The 21,895-nt window shown below is 40.6% G+C and overlaps 1 protein-coding gene across 1 annotated transcript in view; it reads right to left on the bottom strand.

Annotated features, from left to right (window-relative positions):
- Positions 1 to 21,720, bottom strand: part of HADHA (hydroxyacyl-CoA dehydrogenase trifunctional multienzyme complex subunit alpha) — a 30,521-nt gene extending 8,801 nt beyond the window's left edge. The window contains exons 1-12 of the mRNA XM_081100770.1: positions 21,572 to 21,720; positions 14,432 to 14,473; positions 14,268 to 14,338; positions 11,850 to 11,983; positions 9,700 to 9,838; positions 8,615 to 8,734; positions 7,888 to 7,990; positions 6,898 to 7,020; positions 6,326 to 6,444; positions 4,272 to 4,328; positions 2,459 to 2,568; positions 1,891 to 2,025 (exon numbers count right to left, since the gene is read on the bottom strand). Coding sequence (XP_080956896.1) covers positions 1,891 to 2,025; positions 2,459 to 2,568; positions 4,272 to 4,328; positions 6,326 to 6,444; positions 6,898 to 7,020; positions 7,888 to 7,990; positions 8,615 to 8,734; positions 9,700 to 9,838; positions 11,850 to 11,983; positions 14,268 to 14,338; positions 14,432 to 14,473; positions 21,572 to 21,641 — 1,223 coding nt within the window. The 5' untranslated portion in view covers positions 21,642 to 21,720. The remainder of the gene's footprint in view (positions 1 to 1,890; positions 2,026 to 2,458; positions 2,569 to 4,271; positions 4,329 to 6,325; positions 6,445 to 6,897; positions 7,021 to 7,887; positions 7,991 to 8,614; positions 8,735 to 9,699; positions 9,839 to 11,849; positions 11,984 to 14,267; positions 14,339 to 14,431; positions 14,474 to 21,571) is intronic.
- Between the last annotated feature and the right edge of the window lie 175 nt (positions 21,721 to 21,895).

The following is a 21,895-nucleotide window of genomic DNA, read 5'->3' as shown; positions in this document are numbered from 1 at the left end:
GTCTGGAAGGTCGTTTGGCTGTCTAGTCTAATTAGCATATTATACTTTCATTATTATAGATTGCCAAGGAAAACAGGTTCTCTTAGGTTTTCATCTGACCATACTTTCAGAATAAATGACCTAGAGTTTTCCTTTGAATGAAGAATGAAGCTAAAGCCCCTCCACTAATTTCCTTTACCAAAAAGAAAAATTAAAGCCACAAGGTAAGTTCAAAGAAGTATGCAAGTCTTAAAAGTATGGGTTCAAACCTCCTGGTTTCTGAAAACCATGTCAGCAAACAATACAACTTGTCAGAGTTCAAGATATAATCAGTTGCTCTAATGCCAATGCCTAATGAAACTATTTCTGAGGGAGGACAGGATCCATGTAGGTCCCAAGCCAGCAGTCTGGTGAGGGGCATTCACCAGAGCCTGGTGTTTCTAAGGTAAAAGGGAAACCAGGACACCTGGACCCAAAAGAGATCCAGGGAGGAAGCTGTTCTAGAGTAGCAGTTTCTCACTAGGTGACTATGAAATGCTGTGGGGCGCTTGCAGGCTAGTCTAAGAGCGATGCTGATGTCTAGCACACGTGCTTTCTTTTGCTCCAACTCCTTGTTATTTTAAAATAATCTGCCAAAATGATTAAATCTGCCAGGTCCCTGGTGGCAATAGATGAGCTTCTCTGCAGAAAAGGGGTAAAAACATGCTTTAAGCTATCTAATCCACTTGAGAAACAAAAAAATGCTCACTCAGCTAAAAGTCACATGCAGGTATTCTAAGTGCAGCCAGCCTGTCCATTGCAGCGGAGCAGAGAACTGAGCTGAAACCAATTCCCATCTGGAGAAGCTGCTGCTCCACTACTCCCCTCTGAAAAACAGGCAGCAAGTGTGTGTGGAGAGAGGGTTAGGTGAGCAGAGGGAGAATAATATTTACTCTTTATTAATTCAGAGGTAAGATGGAGACAGTCTTATAAAGCCTCAGGCACTGTGGAACCAAACCAATCAACTGCTTCTCCACAGTCACGCCAGTCAACAAGGCTCAAGAGTTCTGGTCCCAGTGCTACCTTCAATGTGCAGTGACTCACATTTCCTCATTCCTAACCTCTCCACAAAGACAGGCCATAACAATAAGCTATTACATGGAAACTATCAAATTCACAATTTTCAGTCTGATACCAAAGTACAAAATAAATGTCATTGCCGAAACCGGTTTGGCTCAGTGGATAGAGCGTTGGCCTGCGGACTGAAAGGTCCCAGGTTCGATTCCGGTCAAGGGCCTGTGCCTGGGTTGCGGGCATATCCCCAGTGGGAGATGTGCAGGAGGCAGCTGATCGATGTTTCTCTCTCATCGATATTTCTGACTCTATCTCTCTCCCTTCCTCTCTGTAAAAAATCAATAAAATATATTTAAAAAAATAAATAAATAAATGTCATTTAAAAATATCTAATAGATAAAGATTTTTCTTCTGCACTCAAAGACTACAGAGTCTAATAATACTAATAGTTTATAATATCTGTGACAACATGAAATAAAGGAAGGAATTAGCATTTCAAAAAATCAGCCCTAGCCGGTTTGGCTCAGTGCATAGAGCCTCCACAGTTGAAGGGTCACAGGCTCAATTCCAGTCAAGGGCACGTACCTCGGTTGTAGGCCTGATCCCTGCAGGAGGCAACCAATCAATGTGTTCCAAATTTATTCATCTCTCACATTGATGTTTCTCTCTCCCTTCCACTCTCTTTAAAAGTCAATGGAAAAATATCCTCAGGTGAGGATTAACAACAACAAGATCAAAGGAAACATAGCTCAACTATGGAGCATCTAGTACTCATCATGTTCAGCAAAAAGGAATCAATGATGGCAAAAAACCACTAAAACCATTCTAACTCCTGGCAATGGCAGAAAGCAGGCTTACCCTTTGAACACTTGTTGCTGTCCTCGGCCCAGTCCGGTTAGCGTAGCATCTTTAAGTATTGTCTGTAGGCCCTTGTCCACAGAGACTTGGGCAATGCCAGCTCCCATCAGCCCTGCACCAAGAACAGCGATGTGCCTGAAAGGCAAGGATAAAATGACTTCTAGTAAACAACTTTTAATCATTTCCGTAAAAGCAGGAGAATGCCCAAGTTATCATCCAATAAACCAACTAAAGCAGACACAATCATAAGGTATTTCAAATAATTATTTATAAAAATACACCTTTAATAAATGACTGATTTTCAAAGTTAAATTCAAAAATCCTTTAGGTCTATAAGAATTGGACTACCCAAGAAGATCGAATCATATTGATCTTCAATCATGCTGAGATCACTGAAAAGAAAGCCAAAAAGTTCTTGGTAGGAATAGGGATCTAACGTGCCCAGGACAGAGGTAGTTTATGGCAAGACTGAAGACATAAATCTAGCTCTGTAGATCTTCTCCAAAGACATCTACAAGCTTAGCACGTGGGGAAGTCCACAGGGCTTCCTGGGTAGAGTTTAACTTACTTAACCTCCTTCTGTGGCATTCCAAATTTATTCTTCTTGCACAGGACCTGACCATGGTACAGCCCTATCAAGGCCTTTGATTCTCTGGTCATCGCAAGCTCTCCAAATTTCTGAAATGTACAAAAGAACAAGGAAAAGTAGAACTTCACGGTATCCGTGATATGGATTCCTTCCGTGTGGTTTCTCTGGGGAACAGAGGTCACACAAGCAAAGCCACAGGTCCTCGGGGTCTCAGCGGTGCCTGTGCTGGCATCTGTCTCCTATGGACGTGTCTTCTCTTTGCCCTTCTCATCTGCAGCACTTTCCGACTACTGCTTTCAAAGGTGCTGGATAGAACTGAGCTCATTCTCTAGAGTCATGGTAACCCTTTTCATAGCATTAGTGTGTCAGAGCCAAAATGGATCTGCATGATCATCTCAAGCCACCCTCTTGGCTTAAAGATAGGGAAGAGGAGGCCCAGAAAAATTAAATGGCCTTGTTCACAGTCACACTGCCTCAGAGTGGCAGAAATGGAACCTGAACCCAAGCAGTATGACTTTCAACTCCAGTTCTCTTGCCACTGTAGCAGGTGGCCCACACGGGACCTACCACTTTAAAAAGTATATCACCACTTATGGAGAACAAGTCTCAACTTAGTGGTGAGGAGCACGGGCTTTAGAGTCTGGTCTGACAGAACGGGGTTTGAATCCTGGCTCTGCATTTCTCAGTTGTGAAGCTTTCTTCATCCTTAAAATGGGAAAACAATGCCTCTTTTAACAGTATTGTGGGGATTAAATGAGAACACTAGTAAATGACTAGGGTCTCAATGTTAGCTATTGTCATCACCAATATTACTAGAATTTATTGTTATAATTACAAGGTTCCAAATAGTATTCCAAAGAAGGAATCCCTCTAATGAAGTTGCTATCATGTCCTCATAAAACATGAAACACTGCTCTACAGAATCAATGCTTTACTAATCTTGATTTAGCAGTGATTCCATAAACCAGTGATTTTCAAAAGTGTGGGTAGAAATCCATCAGTGTTCATGAATTTAACGGGTAGTGCTAAGTAGAATAGACAGGAAATACCTAGTACAACACATGCAGGGTGGACAATTATTGATGCATAAAATATGCTTCCATTTTACTGATGGAAGAGAATAAATGAGAAGTGCACTGCAGTAAGCAGTAAATACAGACATGTTTTCTTTGGAACTTGTCCTAAGCTCTTCCCATACCTTTTTTCCTATTACCAAAGAGCAATCATTCTTCAATGATTGCTTAGAACTTACAAACAACCCAAACCACTGAAAATTTGCCGTATCACCAACTCAGAAAGTAAAAGGAGCGAGGCTGGTTCCTGTATCCCTTCTCTTCTTTCATTTATTTTTTTTTAATTAATTTATTTTTTTTCTTTCTCTTTTTTTTCTTAGTGGGTGCAAAAAAACATTTCCTTTCATTTTCTAATTCAAAGTTTTATTGCTAGGCCCTAACAAGTAAGGACTATACTTTTCTATCAATGTATCATTTTATCACAATACAATCAGACTGACTTCAGAACAAAATGTCCAAACTATTCATTTGAAAGAATTGTAACTCTGCCCCTGCTCTTCCTTGTTATACCTTCGTAATTGAGAGCAAGTTCAAATAGTTGGGGACCACCAGGTTTTCTTGCATCTACTTGCCTACTGAGATTAATCAGAAAAAATGATAACCACCGGAGGAAATGTTTTACTAGGCTTTGAATACTTTTTCTTTTTTCAGTTTTGTACATTCTCAGATCTTTGGTTTTCTTATATCTAATAAGCAAAAATCACAAGAAAAAACTTTACCTGAGATTCAGAGAGATAGCCAGCTTCTTTTCCTTCCTCAAGTCCAGTCTTAACCACCTAAAAAACATACAAAATACTTGTTCACTGTTGGAGTGGATTTATTCAGAGAAGGCTGAATAAAATTACTAGTGTTGTTAGTTTTTGTTTAAACACACACACACACACACACATATATATATATAAATATTTCAAATTGATTTCAGAGAGAAAGGGAGAGGGAGAGAGAGATAGAAACATTAAGGATGAGAGAGAATCATTGATAGGCTGCCTCCTGCACACCCCTCACTGGGGATTGTGCCAGCAACCCAGGCATGTGCCCTGACAGGGAATTAAACTGTAACCTCCTGGTTCACAGGTCGACGCTCAACCACTGAGCCAAGCCAGCCTAGTGTTGTTAATTTTTATTTTTCGCTTCTTTCTTCACTTATTTTAAAGAAAAGTTTATGTGATTTTTAAGGGAGAGTAACAGAGAGAAACATTGATGTGAGGCCAAAACATCTATCAGCTGCCTTCTGCACAACCCCTACCAGGGACTAAGCCCATAACCCGGGCATGTGACCCAACCTGGAATTTAACAGGGAACCTTTCAGTGACCAGGATGACACCCAACCAATTGAGCCACACTGGCCAGGACTAGTGTTGTTAGTTTTTAAAGACTAGATTGGAGCGAACTCGTAACCCAGGTATGTGCCATTAACCAGGAATGGAACCCATGGGCCTCCAGCGTGCAGGCTGACACTCTAACCACTGAGCAACCGGCCAGGGCCAGAACAAATTTCTAAACTCATTATTGACCAAGCTTCTGCAAGCTAGCTTTGATCTGCCTTTCTGCAGACAGCTCACTGTCCTCCTACAACACCTAATCTCAATAAAGTTCCTTGAAGAGCTTGGTGCTTCCCACCTTCTGAAACTTTATACTCAAAATGCCCACCTGACCTGGCCCCACTTTCCTTTCACCTACTCTCTACCCATTTCTCAGGGCTCAGGGCAAATCCTGCTCTTCCTGACCTCTTTGGTTCACAGTGATTATTCCCTCCTCTGAGCACTCAGCAGTTTTCCTCCGTCCCATGTATCTGGCAGTAGTCCTATGCTGCTTTATAATGTCCCTCACACTGTTATCTGCCTTACCACATATGCATGTCTAATCTCCCCAGCCCCGACTGTGAGATGAATGGAGGTAGGGGATTATGTTTCATATTTTATGTTCTTTGGTGTCTTCTGCCCAAAATATATCTGTTGGCTAATCCATTCTCCAATTTTGAGGTCTTTAATTATACGCTCTCTTAATCTCAGACTTTCCAGATCGGAGAGTTCTGTTTTAAAGTCTATCTTTAGGTAGAAGTTTCTTTAACCCTCTGATCATTTCACCTATTCTTTGTTCTTTTTGGAACTTTCCTATATCATTACATCTCTTGTATAATTAAATTATGGCAATGGGGAAGTCAGTGAGACACTGTAGGTACGGACAATGGTTTCAACTAAGGATAGAATATAGCCATCAGTTTTGTTTCAACTCTTTATAAATGCTCAATATTTTACTGGCCTTGATATATTGATATGACATAGGTTCCATCCTGGTTTATAAGTGACAGCTTTAGCCAAAACCGGTTTGGCTCAGTGGATAGAGCGTAGGCCTGCGGACTGAAAGGCCCCAGGTTCGATTCCGGTCAAGGGCATGTACCTGGGTTGCGGGCACATCCCTGGTGGGGGATGTGCAGGAGGCGGCTGATCGATGTTTCTCTCTCATTGATGTTTCTGACTCTCTATCTCTCTCCCTTCCTCTCTGTAAAAAAATCAATAAAATATATTTTAAAAAAAATAATAAGTGACAGCTTTAAACTCATCAACTAATAAATATGCCTGGCACCTATTATCCCCAAATATATCAATTTATATGAATCCTTATTTTTGGTAAGCACTTTAATAGCAGAATTAAAAACTTCTGTACTGGCATATATAGTCCAGAATGGCAATAAAGAGTATTGTGCTATTAAAGAGTACTGTGCTAATCAAAGGAGGAAAATATAAGAAATCTGAGAGGGGAAAAGACTCACGTCGATTATTTTCAGAGGTGCAGGATAGAGGCCTTTGGTCTGCTTTCGTACTTGTTCTTCCACCTTTTTGTAAACCTGTTGCCTGACAAATGGAATACCCATGGCGTACGATGTCAATCCTGTAAGGTAAAAAGCTTTTAGATACTTATTGGCAATAAGCATTTCTTGTTAGTTTGTTCTGTAAACTCCATAAAAATTCAATAGTTCTGAAAGAACTGCTCTTTACTCTGATATACAAAATCTACATTTCAACTTAAGCACAGCTTCAAACAGCTTCATTATGTGATAAGTGCTTCAGCTGGGCGTTGTAATAGTATAATATACACTGTTACAGAATTCTTTTGTATTAATGTTTAAAATGTTCCAAAATAAAAAGTTAAAAAAAATAGTTTTAACTTACGAGTATAAGGTTCAGAACTTGACCCTGGAGCAGAGTTGTTATATCCCTTAAGGTTAACTTTATGCTTCCAGAAAATAATGCATTTACCCTATCCTCACTTAAAATTTACAGCAAATAAAATGAAACTCCCTGGAAAGAAGCTTTGCCTTTATTCTTTAATAACAACACTCACTTTCCATCAATCCTTTGCTTCTCTTTAAAGATATTTTCTTATCAGCTAGTCCTTTGGCAAAAGTAACTGCAATTTCTTCTAGGTATTCAATGGTCCGTTCCTCTGGAGGTTTGATTCCTGGTCCTGCAAAAACAAACACAAGAGACTGGAATGCAAGTCAGGTTTAGACGAGTCCCAGGTAGGCAAAAACCTAGGCATGCCGAAGCCAAAGGCTCTAGCACCCACTTTCCGCACAGCTCTCCACGTCAGACCAGACACTGGTGGGTGGAGGAATCATGACCTATGCACTCACAGATGGGGAAACTGCAAATAGGACTAATTGTACTCTGACCACAAAATTAAACTAGAAATCCACAACAGGAGGATATCTGTTTATTTGTTTATTATTATTATTATCACTTTAAGTATATATATATATATATATATATATTTTTTTTTTTAATATATATTTTATTGATTTTTTTTTTTTTACAGAGAGGAATAGAGACTTAGAAACATCGATCAGCTGCCTCCTGCACACCCCTTCCTGGGGATGTGCCCGCAACCAAGGTATATGCCCTTGACCGAAATCGAACATGGGACTCTTCAATCCGCAGGCTGACGCTCTATCCACTGAGCCAAACCGGTTAGGGCTTAAGTATATTTTTTATTAATTTCAAAGAAGGGAGGAGGAGAGATAGAAACATCAGTGATAAGAGAGGATCATTGATCGGCTGCCTCTTGTACACCCCTTTACTGGGGATCGAGCCTGCAACCCAGACATGTGCCCTGACGGGGATCAAACCATGATCTTCTGGTTCACAGGTCAACACTCAACTGCAGAGCTATGTTGGCTGGGCAATATTATAATTTTTAGAAAACTTCACTCTTCAGAATGATGACTCATTCCTTAAGAGTATGAGTTCCACTCTAATCAATATGCAAGATATTAACTCTTTAAGGAAATAAATAATTTCATAAGGCCCAACTCTGAGACATGCTAACACGTACCCAGCGGTTCCACCAATTGGTCAACCAATCCCATTTTCTTTGCTCTGTCCGCACGAATGTTCCTACCAGTCAGCATCATGTCAAAAGCAGCAGGTATACCCACCTAACATGCAAGTAAGGATCAGAACATAGGGGAAAAAATATCAGAGTAACAATTACAGTTTATAAATCCTTCAACTGAGCAAAATAAATAATAAAGTGAGGAAAGACTAACCCCTGCTATTTATCAATCTGTTATATTTTATCTTATATTTTACATACTAATACACATTTAGGTAACTTCTGCAATCAGCCTCTTTTGGTTCTATACAATACAACAATGAGATCATCCAAATCAGGGGAAAGGTCTGCCTTTATATTTATCATGAAATATGACCCATGGATTTGCAAAACTGGTAAGATGTTACTATGCAGAGAAGGAGCTGATTAAATTATAAGCTTCAAAGAGGCAAGACATGTATCTTATTTATCTTTATCCTTCCTCAGGGACTAACAAAGAACCTTGATTAATAATTTTAACCCAAGAAACTGAAAAAATAAATTAAAAAATAAATTGAAAAATATAAATACCAGGAAAAATCTGCTATTGATCCTAAATATTGATCCTAAATATTTGATTTCTAAATCCTACAATGAATACCCAATACTACGCCTTTTGTATTACCAAAGGGGCACATAAGTACCAAGGTTCTGAAGTTCACAGTGGGGGAGGGGGGTCTTAACTCACCATTTGGGGTAGCCTTTGTGTGCCTCCTGCTCCTGGTAAGATCCCCAGCAAGACTTCAGGGACACCTAATACTGTCTTTTTATCTTTTGTTGCTATTCTGTATTGGCATGAAATGGCAAGCTTCGAACAAATGAAAAGAAAATTGGAATGTTAGAAAATGTAATCTTATAACAGCTTAGGATCTGTGAGGGTCCAAAGATTACTTCTTTAGACCAGGAATGTGCCCACAGAATAAACTGTAATTTCTTAGGCTGGCATTTAATGCTTTCTACAATTTACCCTTCCAGCCTTATTTCATACTTTCCCCTAATTTAATAACTTCTTTCTGGGCTGAAGATTTCCTTAAAAATCTGCTGAAAGCTATGGGAGCTCTCCATAGAAAAATGCACACGCAATTGTACATGCAGCCCAGCTTAAGAAGCCCGTTACCCTACAGACTCCTTTTCAATCAAGCAGTTCTACCTGTGATGTCCTCATAGGCTTCTCTTATTTTGCTCACACCTCACCATATGTGGAATGCCCCCCACGTCCCCCGTTCTGGTTAATCAAATTCTGCCTATCTTTTAGGACCAGGCACAGCTTTCCTTAATTAATTAATTGTTGTGAAAGTGGCTAGCATAGAAGCCAGCATGTGAGAAATGCTCGATAAATATTATTTTCTTTTTCCTTTCTTCTTTCCCACACGCTCTACTCTAATAAGCATCTCTTCTCTCAAATCTTTTAGTTTTAACCACCTTTACTACTCACAAAGCACTTGTAATTATGCTTTGTGTATCTCAACTAGACTTTAGCTCATGAACATGCATTGTACTTCTGAATCTTTGCCCTGCAAACTTTAACCAGGTTTTTAGAACTGAAAGGCAGCTAAGAGATCTAGCTCAAACCTTCTCAATTTATAAATGAAAACATCACACTTGGTTCACATGCTGAGCCATGAGATTAAGGATTAAAACAGATCCAGAAGTTTGATAACTAAAAAGAAAGCTGATTTTTGAGAACTTTCCCAGGCAAAACTAGCCTATAAAAGTTTACAGTGGGCGAGTCCTAACACTGGGCTAAACAGTGACTCTGTAATAAACCCATACCTCGAGTCCTCCTCCTAAGCAGGATCCACTGATGGCAGCCACAACAGGCTTATTAGACTTCTCAAGTTTCTCAAACATTTTCTGTCCTTCTTGTGAAAGCCGTGTTACCTCTTGAGGGGTCTTGCAAGCGGCTATCATGCTGCAGTAAACATGAAAGCCGAGAACAGAAAAAAATCAAAGATGAAACTGTAGCCCACTTTGTTAAATACTTCATCTACTATATCCTCGATCCTATCATATATCAATGTGTGGTGGTGAATCTTTAAATACAAGTTTAAGTATGGATCTGCCTCAGATAGCACTAATATCAGTGACATCGTCTCTCTAAAAAGAGTGTTAAGTTTCTGGATACAGAGAACATGAAACAAAACATGTGGCACAATTTATTTTCACTTCAATAACTAATTATTAGATTAAAAAGCTCTGAACATGAGAAAAATCATCTTCTAGTAAATATTTCCACTATGAGGTAGCTTTCAGATTAAACAGCAGTCAAAATGGCAGGGGGAAAAAAGCTTTCAAGTTGTTTAGAGGGATCTAAAATCTTAAATAGATCCCCTAACGATCAAAAAAGGTCTGCTGCAATAATGTAAACCATGCCCTTTAATTTTAGTTTGTTTCATTTCCTACTTACTTTGTTTCTGATAACATTTAAGTTGTGAATTCTGTACTTCTGACCAAAGACAACTATTTTTCTGTCATTTTATATGCTGGGAATTGCTCAACTAGCCTTATGGAAGCCAAAAGTATTTTCTTATGGATGTAGCTAACTACTGCCAGGTATAGTAGTGTCTCACTAGTCTCAAATAACTGAACTAGGAAACAAAGCACTCAATACACATAATCTTTTCTTAAAAAATAAACATTAAACAGAATATTTACAAATTTTTAGTTACACAAACAAAAATGGATACACAATGTTACAGCAAGGTTTAAAAATATACAAACACCTTAAGTGCAAATTATTAAGCCTATAATATTGGCCAGCATTGCCCAAAGCACAAAGAATAATAAATACCCATATTTTGACAGAATTAACTGTTCACATTTTTTTTTAATATATATATTTTTTATTGATTTTTTTACAGAGAGGAAGGGAGAGAGATAGAAAGTTAGAAATATCGATGAGAGAGAAACATCGATTAGCCGCCTCCTGCACATCTACTACTGGGGATGTGCCCGCAACCCAGGTACAGAATCGAACCTGGGACCTTTCAGTCCGCAGGCCGACACTCTATCCACTGAGCCAAACCGGTTTCGGCAACTGTTCACATTTTAACCCATTAAACTAACACTAAGATATAATTTCTTCTGCTTATACTGTATATGTCTTAAAGAATTGTAAACAAGTTTTACAGGTATACAATCTACCACTTAAAAAAAGAAAGTTTTAGTTGCATCAATAAAGTTCCCTTTGACAACCTCAAGTCCTACCAGCCACTTCATTTACCCTGAAACAACCATTTTCATGTTTGTATTGTATCCTTCCAGAGCAACTACTTATCTGTGTCCACAAAAAATATAAAGAATATTTCGCGTATGGCTTAAAAACATTTACATAAACTACATTCTGCAGGAACATTCAATAACTTGCCTTTTATTTCTAACTTCACATTATGTTTTTGAGCTCTAATGTTATGTTGTGGATCTAGTTAATTCCTTTGAACTGTTTTGTAGTATTTTATCATGTGAATATTTCACATTTTAATTATCCATTTTCCAAATGACTGACATTTAGCTTGTTTCAAATTCTATTTTAAACTACACAGAACTGAACATCCTTGCGCATGGGTTCTTAAACATAAGGGTGGGATTTGTCTAGCATATATACCTAGAAGAGGCATCACTGGATTTTATGGTACATGCATTTTCAATTTTACTAAATGCTGCCAATTGCTCTCCAAAGTGGCTGTACAACTGGCATTCCAATTAGTAATATATTAACTTTCTCATTTCTCCAAGGGCTTGCTAACATGATAATTTTCAAACTTTTAAATAGCATCTCATTGTTGGCTTAATTTTATAATATTTTTATTCTACTGAGATAGGAATTTGAACTGTTTTCAACTGCTTTAAGAAAAGGCTATTTTTAGTCTTACATGGCTTACGCAACAAGCCCCTCTTTTTAAATCAACTCTAATAAAACTTACTTGATATCAGCACCTGCAATAAAGCAGCCTGGCTTTGATGAGATAAGGACAGCACTTCTGACTTGATCACTAGCCCAGATTTCATTCATTACTTCCATGAACTCTGCCTGTAGTTCTTTATTCAGTGTATTTACCTGTCAAAGAGAAATACGTATAAATCCAAGGGTGTAAATTGAAGAACCAGATGTGCAAGTCACTATCAGGTGCTATTCTGATGGTAGAAAATATGTTTATCCGCCAGAAATACACTGCTAGAAGCAAGAAAGGGAGGCGGGGTTTCTTGTAAAAAACCAAATGCCTGTAGTTTTCTATTCAGTCAGCTATAAGCAAACCACCCTTTAAAAATAGGTCTACTCAGCCTGGTTGATAAGTCTACAAACATTTCTGACATGGAAAAAATTTATGTAACATTAAGGAAAAAAAGAATCAAAATTAGATACATAGTATGATCTTAATTTCATAAACACTGTTGAAACTGGATGAAATGTTAACAGTAGTTATTTTTGGGTTTGGAATATAAATAATTATATTTTCTTTATACAGACAGTCCTTGGGTTACGTCCGATTCGACATATGTCATTTTGTGGTTACATCGCCATTTTCCATTTATAAAAAAAAAAGTTCCAGCATTTCAACATATGTGCTTTATGTTTTTTATTATTTATTTACCACAAGTAAAGGTCAGGAATTGTTATCTTTCTTTTAAATTTCTTTTTACTGTTTCACTTCATTACTGCTGTGTATGTGCCCACGTGAGTGACGTAGGTGCTTATGTGGGTGGGTTCCGACTTACGGCGAAAATCGCCTTATGTTGCACCGTAGGAACGGATCTCCGACATAACCCGAGGACCTACTGTAGTTTTAAAATTTCCTACAATAGCTTGCCGGATTGGTTTGGCTCAGTGGATAGAGCATCGGCCTGCGGACTGAAGGGTCCCAGGTTCGATTCCAGTCAAGGGCATGTACCTTGGTTGCGGGCACATACCCAGCGGGGGGTGTGCAGGAGGCAGCTGTTGATGTTTCTCTCGCATCAATGTTTCTAACTCTCTATTCCTCTCCCTTCCTCTCTGTAAAAAAGATCAATAAAATATATTTTTGAAAAAATTCCTACAATAGCCATATGTTATTTTTTTTGTGCTCATGAAAAATGTTCAACTTAGAAAATTCTGAAAAAATATCTTAAGTTTGAATCACTGGTCAGTGAGTGCGAAGATTTACTCTAGAGATGGCTCTAGAGATGGGAACTATCTCCTGTTTTCCTTAATTTGTGATAGTTGATTGCTTCCATCTAGGTCTTCCTGGGCTTCTGGTAACAAGATTTCTGAATAAAAAACCTTTACACCAATTTTAGATGGGGGAAAACCATGAGCTCCTGCAATAAAGCTCCTCTTGGCAAAAGACTGGATGAATGCTATCTGCTTTGTTGAAGTTGCCCAAAACAAATAAAGCTCCACTTCGAACAGAACTTGACCTCCAATATGTGACTAGCACGAAGTCATTCACATCCCTCAGGAAGCTTAACAACCACATTTAACCCAGCTAACTTATAGATAATAACTAATGTCAAGCAGGTAATGAAGAAACCAGATTCAATAACCTCATAGTTAAGATGGGTAGTTTGATTCTTATAAACAAAGCTTGTATTTTGGTCCTTATCTAATAAGTCATCATTCTACACTATGACAGAAGGCTAGTTTTATTAATCCTTGATGGTAACCTGACACCTAGGTTAACTAGAAGGAATTCTTTTTAAAAAAATATATATTTTTATTGATTTCAAAGAGGAAAGGGGAGAGAGAGGAAGAGAGAGAGGTACAGAGAGAGAAACATCAATGATGAGAATCGTTGATCGGCTGCCTCCTACATGCCCCCTACTGGGGATTGAGCCCACAACCTGGGCATGTGCCTTGACTGGAATCAAACCCGGGACCCTTCAGTTCGCAGGCCGATGCTCTAGCCACTGAGCCAAACCAGCTAGGGCAATGAGAAGGAATTCTTGAATAAGGACCTCTGCTTCAGAAAACTCCATTCCTTGGGCAACTTGTCCAACTAACTAATTTAACTATCAAAAGTGTAAATTTAGCCGAAACTGGTTTGGCTCAGTGGATAGAGCGTCGGCCTGCGGACTGAAAGGTCCCAGGTTCGATTCCGGTCAAGGGCATGTACCTGGGTTGCGGGCACATCCCCAGTGGGAGATGTGCAGGAGGCAGCTGATCGATGTTTCTCTCTCATCGATGTTTCTAACTTTCTATCTCTCTCCCTTCCTCTCTGTGAAAAATCAATAAAATATATTTAAAAAAAAAAAGTGTAAATTTATATGATAAGATTACTGCCAGATTGGTGGATTTCTTTCCCATTCAAGACTGGATTCATGAATGTAGTTAGTAGAAATAAACTGCAGCAAGTTAAAGTAGGTACCTTTGAATTGGGTGAGTTAATTCGAATAACTGCCACATCCTCTTTGATTCCATAGTTAATATGAGTTCTGGCTAAAAAGAGAAGAAAAATTTATTTGTAAACAGTTTTATTGCAAAATAAATCTGAAAAGCGATGTAAACATGATAACAAGAAATTAAACTTACCCAGCAAAGCAGAGGACGCTGTAAAGTTGCGGGAAATATAACCTATAAGAAAAAGGGATTTCAAAATTAATTATTTTACAAAACAGCATTTCTGTAGTACCTGTTATATATAACAAAGCTGGAATTTATAACAACAAAAAAACAAAATTAGAACAACATGTTCTAGGCTATTATTGTGACCACTACCATATGTTTTTTTTTCAATTACCAGGTCATATGATTATCTGGATACTAAATGTGGGAGGTGGAAGAATAGCTCCTCAAAAATGCCCGCGTCCCTAGTAACTATGAATATGTTAGGTTACATGGCAAAGGGGAATAAAGGCTGCACATGGAACTAAGATTGCTAATGAGCTGACCGTAACATAGAAGATTATCCTGGGTTATCCAGTTGGGCCCAATGTAATCACAAGAGGGAAGAGAGAGGCAAAGAGAACCAGAGAGATGGCAGCATGAAAAGAACTTGGTCCCATTTTGCTGGCTTTGAAGAAGTTGAGAAATGCAGGCAGCCTCTAGAAAAGGCAAAGAATAGATTCTCCCTTCCAGCACCCAGAATGAAACAGCCTTGCCAACACCATTGGTTTTAGCCCAGTGAGACTCATTTCTGAAACAACTGTAAGAGCATAAATTAGTGTTTGTATTGTAAGTTTGTGGAAATATGTTATGGCAACAATAGGAAATGCATACACTAAGAAATAAGTTATCTACAAAACAATCCGTAATGTCAGTTCCAAATGTATTCCAAATATATCTCAGCCATGTTCCTCAGCCACATCTGCTTACATTTCTATGGAGAGATGGAGTTTCCAATGTTATCAAATCAAGGGGCACTAGTGTATATCTATAATAATAAAAGGGTAATATGCTCATTAGACCCGACGTCATTCCGGACATCCTTCCTGATGAAGCCAGGGCTGGAGGGAAGCCAGCCGGGGTCCCGGGTGCCTGCAGGTGGACCAGGGGAAGCCAGCCTGGGTCCCAAGTCCCAGGTGCCTGCTGGCGACTGGAGGAGGGAAGCTGGTGCCGGCAGCCCAGGTCCCAGGTGCCAAAGGGAAGCCGGTGCCGGCAGCAGGAGGAAGGAAGGTCTACTCTTGCACAAATTTTTGTGCATTGGGCCTCTAGTTATAAATAAAAGAGTCCACATCACGTTATTTTCAGCCTTTCTCACAGAATAAGTCTATAGCGCACTCCGCCAAGAATACCCCTACCCTAGGGATAACAAAGACCAGCTATTCTTCCTCCTTCCCAGCCACTTCACTACTTGAGGCTCTCCAGCATGGTGATGAGATGATCTTTTGAGCAAAAGCCATCACAACAGAAGTCCCAACAGAGGGTCTTTCAATTTGGACTCTGGATAGAAATAAGGAACATTGGGGAATTCTAGGCAAAAATTCCAAGTTATTCTGGGCATTACCCTGCCTCCTTTCTAGCATTAAACACTCACCTTTGCCCTGCTCTTATCCAAAAACCTTATTATAGGCTATAACCAAGTTGTCTAGCATAGGGTCAACAGCCCATAATTATAACTTCCAATTTATTTATTCTTTTTAATCCTCACCTGAGGATATCTTTCCACTGATTTTTAGAGAGAGTGAAGAGAGAGGGAAAGACAGAAAGAAATATCGATGTGAGAGAAACACTGTGATTGGTTGCCTCCTGCACACGCCCAGACCAGGGCCTGGGCCCGGGAGGAGCCGGCAACCAAGGTACATGCCCTCGACCAGAATCTCTGAACCCGGGACCCTTCGGTCTGCAGGCTGACACTCAGCCCACTGAGCCAAACCAGCTAGGGTACCACTTTCAATTAAAAAACGCACAACACCCTGCTCTTTCTTCCCTTGTTTTCATATTAATGACCAACCATATTTCCTATGCACCTCTAACTCCTCACTCTTCTCCCTACCTACATCTTCCAAGTTTTGTCCGATAATCTTAGGAAAAAGTTTTATCTGGATTTAAAAATAACATATTTTCTACATGGTTTAGAAACAAACTTTAGAACCATGCCCAGTTTCCAAGTAAGAATGGTCTATATTTGACCAGAAGGTAGCAACCCTTCTGGAGTGAACTATTACACGTAAGACTATTCAAATATCCAGCCGAAATGGGATTCACTTGGCAGTATTGAAAAGTGATTCCAGAACTATGTTAGGTATTAGAATCAGGTGGGGAGGCGCAAATATACCCACAAATTCCTGAGTGACAGACAACCTGGAATCACGGAATCAGAATTTAAAGGGGCTGAGCTTCAGCATCTGTATTTTTTAAAAAGGTAACCGAAGTATACAGCAAACATATGGGCACATGGGAACCAGGGATGTGAACCCACTGGTGGTGGAGTGGGTTAGGAGAGGACCATAAATAGTGGCCAAGGATCTTGCTGGTTTGAAGGCAAAGCAATATATTATTGAAAAAGAAAAGAAAACTGTAGATGGTGCCAGAACCACAATGGGGTGACCTCTGGTTTCATTTGCATTTCTTCTTTAAGCAATCCAAGTCAGCCCCTAGTGTAAAGACAGAGGGAGACAAAAGACTTGGGCTGAATCATCAGGTTTATAACTTACTAGTTGAATGGCCAGGAACAACTCTTTTAGTGCATTTCAGTGTTCTCAAGTCAAAGTGCTACAACAAGTAAATTAAGAGAAGCCAGCTATCTCCTCAATTCCTTGTGCTTCTACTTCTCTAATGATACACTTCCCTTTTTTGCTTTTCCATCATTTGAAATCTGTATAATCTGTATTTATCACTCTTCCTTCTTTATATTTATATGGCTCCAACCTTTTCCACAATGCCTTATTTTGAGATTCCATCTATACCGATCTTTCTCTTCTCTGCTAAAATTTTTCTCTTTCTTAACTATTGTTTTGTTGTCTAATCATTGCATCTGTAGCAGGTGCTTCCCCAACTAAACCGTAATCTCTTCCACCATCAGCTCACAGTCATTTTTCATACAGCAAAAAATTTACTGTGGCCTACCAAACGCCACACATTCTAGGCACTTGGAGTAAACAAAGACAAAAATCCCTGTCTTTGTGGAGTTTACATTCTATGGCAGCAGGTGAAATGGTATCTAGGAAGAATTAATTCTCAGTAGAGATAAATAAGAGGTGAGAATTAGGCTGGTATAAAAAGGAGTTTGCCTATAAAGTACAAATTCCAGTGGGAGGGGAGCCAAGGAATAGGCAGGTCTAGCTAAATAGGGTAAAGTGGATTAGAGTGGGGAACGAACTGGTTGGGAACGCACAGTGGGAGGGATAAATACAGACAGACCAAAAAAAAAAAAAAGAAGAAGAAGAAACAAAAAAAGAAACAAATATGTACATAAGACAGGTGGTGCTCATTAGCTTACAGATTAAACCATTTTAAACTCTTACCCACTAATCTACCTTTGCTGCACACACACCTATAAGCATATACACAAAACCTCCTCTAAATTAACCCAGACAAAAAGCTGAGAAAAAGTAGTACACGTTAAAAAAAAAAAAATCTGGAAAAAAATTCCAAACCACAGTCAACGAAATCAAGTTGGAGTACAAGGCAGCTTTGCTTCTGGAATCTAGCCTTACCTACTACCTAATCAGCAGAGCTTATGTCAGAGCCGCCGGGTGAACTTTAGCCTATATTCTACTAAGCCAGCAAAAGAGAGCGAAACCTTTGTCCCACTTTTTAACCATTTTAATAATGTAACTCAAAAAGATACCTACAAGATCTGAAACTATAGCAGTGGAGAAAGTTGGATTATGCTAACACAAATTTCAATATGAAAATGTTACACTGGTTGTAACAACAGGTTTTCTCAATAGTCAAAGGGAGAGGGTCAAGAAAGAGACAGAAAAAAAAAGGGATAGAACTAAGGATGTGAGAGTCAAATTTAAATATACACCATCTTCTAAAGTATTTGCCTTTAATCCATTTCCTGTGAAATTATTTGACCATTTACATAATTAGGAATTTAGATTTAGGGTAGGTGTGGAAATTAAACAAGATACTTTGGTCCAGATGTGATTTTTCATTAGATAGTTATATTCAGAACTAGAGGCCTGGTGCACAAAAATTCGTGCACTGGGGGGGGGGGGGGAGTTGTCCCTCAGCCAGGCCTGTGCCCTCTTGCAGTCTGGGAACCCTCAGGCAATGTCCGACTGACGCTTCCCATGGGGAGCGGGCCTAAGCTGCAGTCTGGCCTCCCTCTGCAAGAGGCGACTAGCAGGCTGATCAGCTGGCAAGCGGCTGACCCCTCCCACCATCACGCCACCACTAGTGGCCTCCCTCTGCTAGCAGCTGGCCCTGTCCCCCAATCACCCCTCTGGCACCCGACTTGGCTGGCCTGGCGTCACCCACTCGCCAGCCCCACCCCCCGCCAACTGGTGTTCTGAGGTTCAGTCAATTTACATATTAGGCTTTTATTATATAGGATTATAGCACTTGTAGAGAAGGAATGGTTTAAAACTCCAAGAATTAACGCAGCCAGCATGGCATGCAGGAGGCAGCCAATTAGTGATTCTCTCTCATCGTTGGTGTTTCGATCTCTTTCTCCCTTCCTCTCTGAAATCAATTAAAAAAAATTTTTAAAAAAATAAAAAAATAAAACTCCTAGAATTACAAATCAGTTTCAAGAGATTTTAATCACCTACCAGTAAATGTCATAATCTCATTACAACTTGCACAGACTTGTAGGATGAAGGACTCTATTGAGTCTAGATGGCAATCCACTATGTAGGTAAATTTAAATTCACTTTCTAGACATTTTTTCAAATGACTAGAGGCCCGGTGCATGAAATTTGTGCATGGGTAGGGTCCCTAGGCCTGGCCAGCAATCAGGGCCAATCAGTGGGGTAACCAGCAGGACAACCAGGGGGGCCCGCGCTGACACCCACCTTGGCTGGCCTGGCGCTGCCCGATCATTAGCCCTGTCCACCACCGCTGCTGCCAGTCGCTTCCCTCTGTGGGGTGACTGCGGGACAATTGGGGGGGCTGGGGGAGGGGGTCCCCTGCTAGCACCCGCCTTGGCTGGCCTGGGGCCAGCAGGCTGGGGGCAGCTCCTGCATTGAACATCTGCCCCCTGGTGGTCAGTGAACATCATAGCGACTGGTCGTTCCACCAGTCGTTCCCCTGTTAGGTCGATTTGCATATTAAGCTTTTATTATATAGGACGAGCCATAGTTTCTTGTTTCTTCTTAATATATTTTATTGATTTTTTACAGAGAGGAAGGGAGAGGGATAGAGAGTTAGAAACATCGATGAGAGAAACATCGATCAGCTGCCTCCTGCACACTCCCTACTGGGCATGTGCCCGCATCCAAGGTACATGCCCTTGGCCGGAATCAAACCTGGGACCCTTGGGTCCGCAGGCTGATGCTCTATCTACTGAGCCAAACCGGTTAGGGCGAGCCATAGTTTCTTACTTGTGAAAACATAATGCAAATATTTATATGTGCATATATTTCTATATTAAAATATAAAAAAACTAAGCTTGTAACTTTTAATTACACATGTAAAATGTAAAAATTATTTTAAGAATTCTCAGTTATACAGAATCACAGTTTCTCAGGGCAGAAGTTAGTTAATAGCTAACATTTACTGAGCACTTTCTCCATAAAAAACTGCTTTACATCTAGAATAACTCCTTTAAAGCTCACAAGGTGAGATTATTCTCTGTTTTACTCCCAAGGTCATCAGAGCATAAAAGGCAGGGCCAGAATGAAATCCAAACTCCTCTGTCATACTTTCTCATTTCAAAGTAAATCCATAGTCTCAACCATTCATTTTACAGTTGAAGAAAATAAAACCCATTACATTAAGGTATTTGGCCAGTCACACAGGTAGTGACTAGAAAACACACGACTTGATTATCAACTCAAGTGTTATACCCACTGCTAATCCATAAGAAGTACCTTAAAACCAATGCAAGTGCAGGTTAAAAAATATACATTCAATTTTTCTACAGTGTTAAGCAATAAATGTGGAAAACAGAAAACAAAGCTGTAAGGTAACATGGCCAAATATTAACAGTAGCTATGTGGTAAATAGTTAAGAGAATGTGTGGTTCTTTTCTCTTAACCCCTTTCCCCAATCTTTATATTTCAATTTTGTTATTGTGATTGGCGCATACCCACACAGGCGTGTGCATGTGCACACACATACACAACACACATGTACACACACACAGCTGTCCTGTGCAGACTAAAAACGGTGGCTGAAATAAGAAAATAGAAGAGAAAAATAAAAGGTTCAATCATTCAAAATTAATCCCTTAAAATAAAGGGAAGCTCCAGCTACCTGTCTAAAATCAGCATTCTACCCCTGTGATTAGGGAGGACGGCACAATGCAAATGAAATCTCTCGTGAAATCATCCGCATGTAGGAGAACACACAATGAGAAAAGTTAGTCACATTTCAGCTTACAGATCTGGCATGGAAGGAAAACGCTTGAATTTCCACAATTACCCACTTTCACTGACAGCTTGGAGAGAGAAAGGCAAAGCGCATGAAAGCTAACAGGGTATCTATCACATTTTATCCCATAAAATACACGCGTTGGCGTTATTTTAAAAATGTTTCTTATAGCCGGTTGCAGAACCTCCCCTTGAAATTCAACACGCTGGGATTATTGAACGGCAACGGTTGAGCTCCCTATTAAAAAGTGTAAAAAAGGCTGGTGAATTCTGTCCAAGCAGCTTTTAGGGTGGCTCTTGGTACGGGCAAGCTGTCGTGGAGACACAGAGGCGTGACCGACCGGAGTGTCCCGGTCCTGGACCCCCCCCTCCCCCCCCCCCCCCCCGGTCCGGTAGGGCAGGTTCAAGGCCGCCGTTACCGGAGGTGAGAGGGGCGTGAGCCCAGACGTGCGGCGGGGAGAAGCGCGGCAAGTGCCAGGCCGGTGCTCAGGACTCGGGAACGTTAGAGGTTACGGAGCCTGAAACCCGTACTCGGCTCGGAGTCATGAGAGAGGAAGTGGCAGTCCTTTCCCAAGGACACGGGAGACCGGGTCGCAGGGCAGCATCTCCCCTGCCCCCCCCTAACCCAGGGCTGGGGCCCCGGGCGGGGTCAGGGAGGGGGCAGCGAGTGGGGGACGCGGGTCCGAGGCCGCCCTACTCTCCTCAGGCGTTATACCCGGGGTCCGGGGCAGCCTCAGCCAGGCCTCACCTGAGCAGTGGAGCGTCCTGGAGGCATTTGTGAAGCGTCTGAGGCAACCGATTGCGCGGGAGGCCACCATCTTGAGCAGAAGAGGACGAAAGTGGAAAGAGCTTCAAGTGCTGGGGGGCCAGGCCCAAGACTTTTCTTTCTCGCAGCCCGGCCCCAGGCAGGCGCCTGACGCATTGCCTGACTAAAATCCCGACGCTGAGTTGCCGCGGGTCCCTTAACCCTGCCCTTCGTTCCCGGATAATGGGACGAAAAGGACCCTTTCCTTGCTGGAAGGAAGGCGGCCCATCGAGAAGAGGGTACCGTGCCGAGTTTTCCAGTCAGGCG

This window comes from Myotis nattereri (assembly GCF_964212035.1).
Source record: "Myotis nattereri genome assembly, chromosome: 10".
NCBI lineage: Eukaryota > Metazoa > Chordata > Mammalia > Chiroptera > Vespertilionidae > Myotis > Myotis nattereri.
Note: the sequence above shows the minus strand (reverse complement) of the source record. Positions and strands in the feature narration are given on the sequence as shown.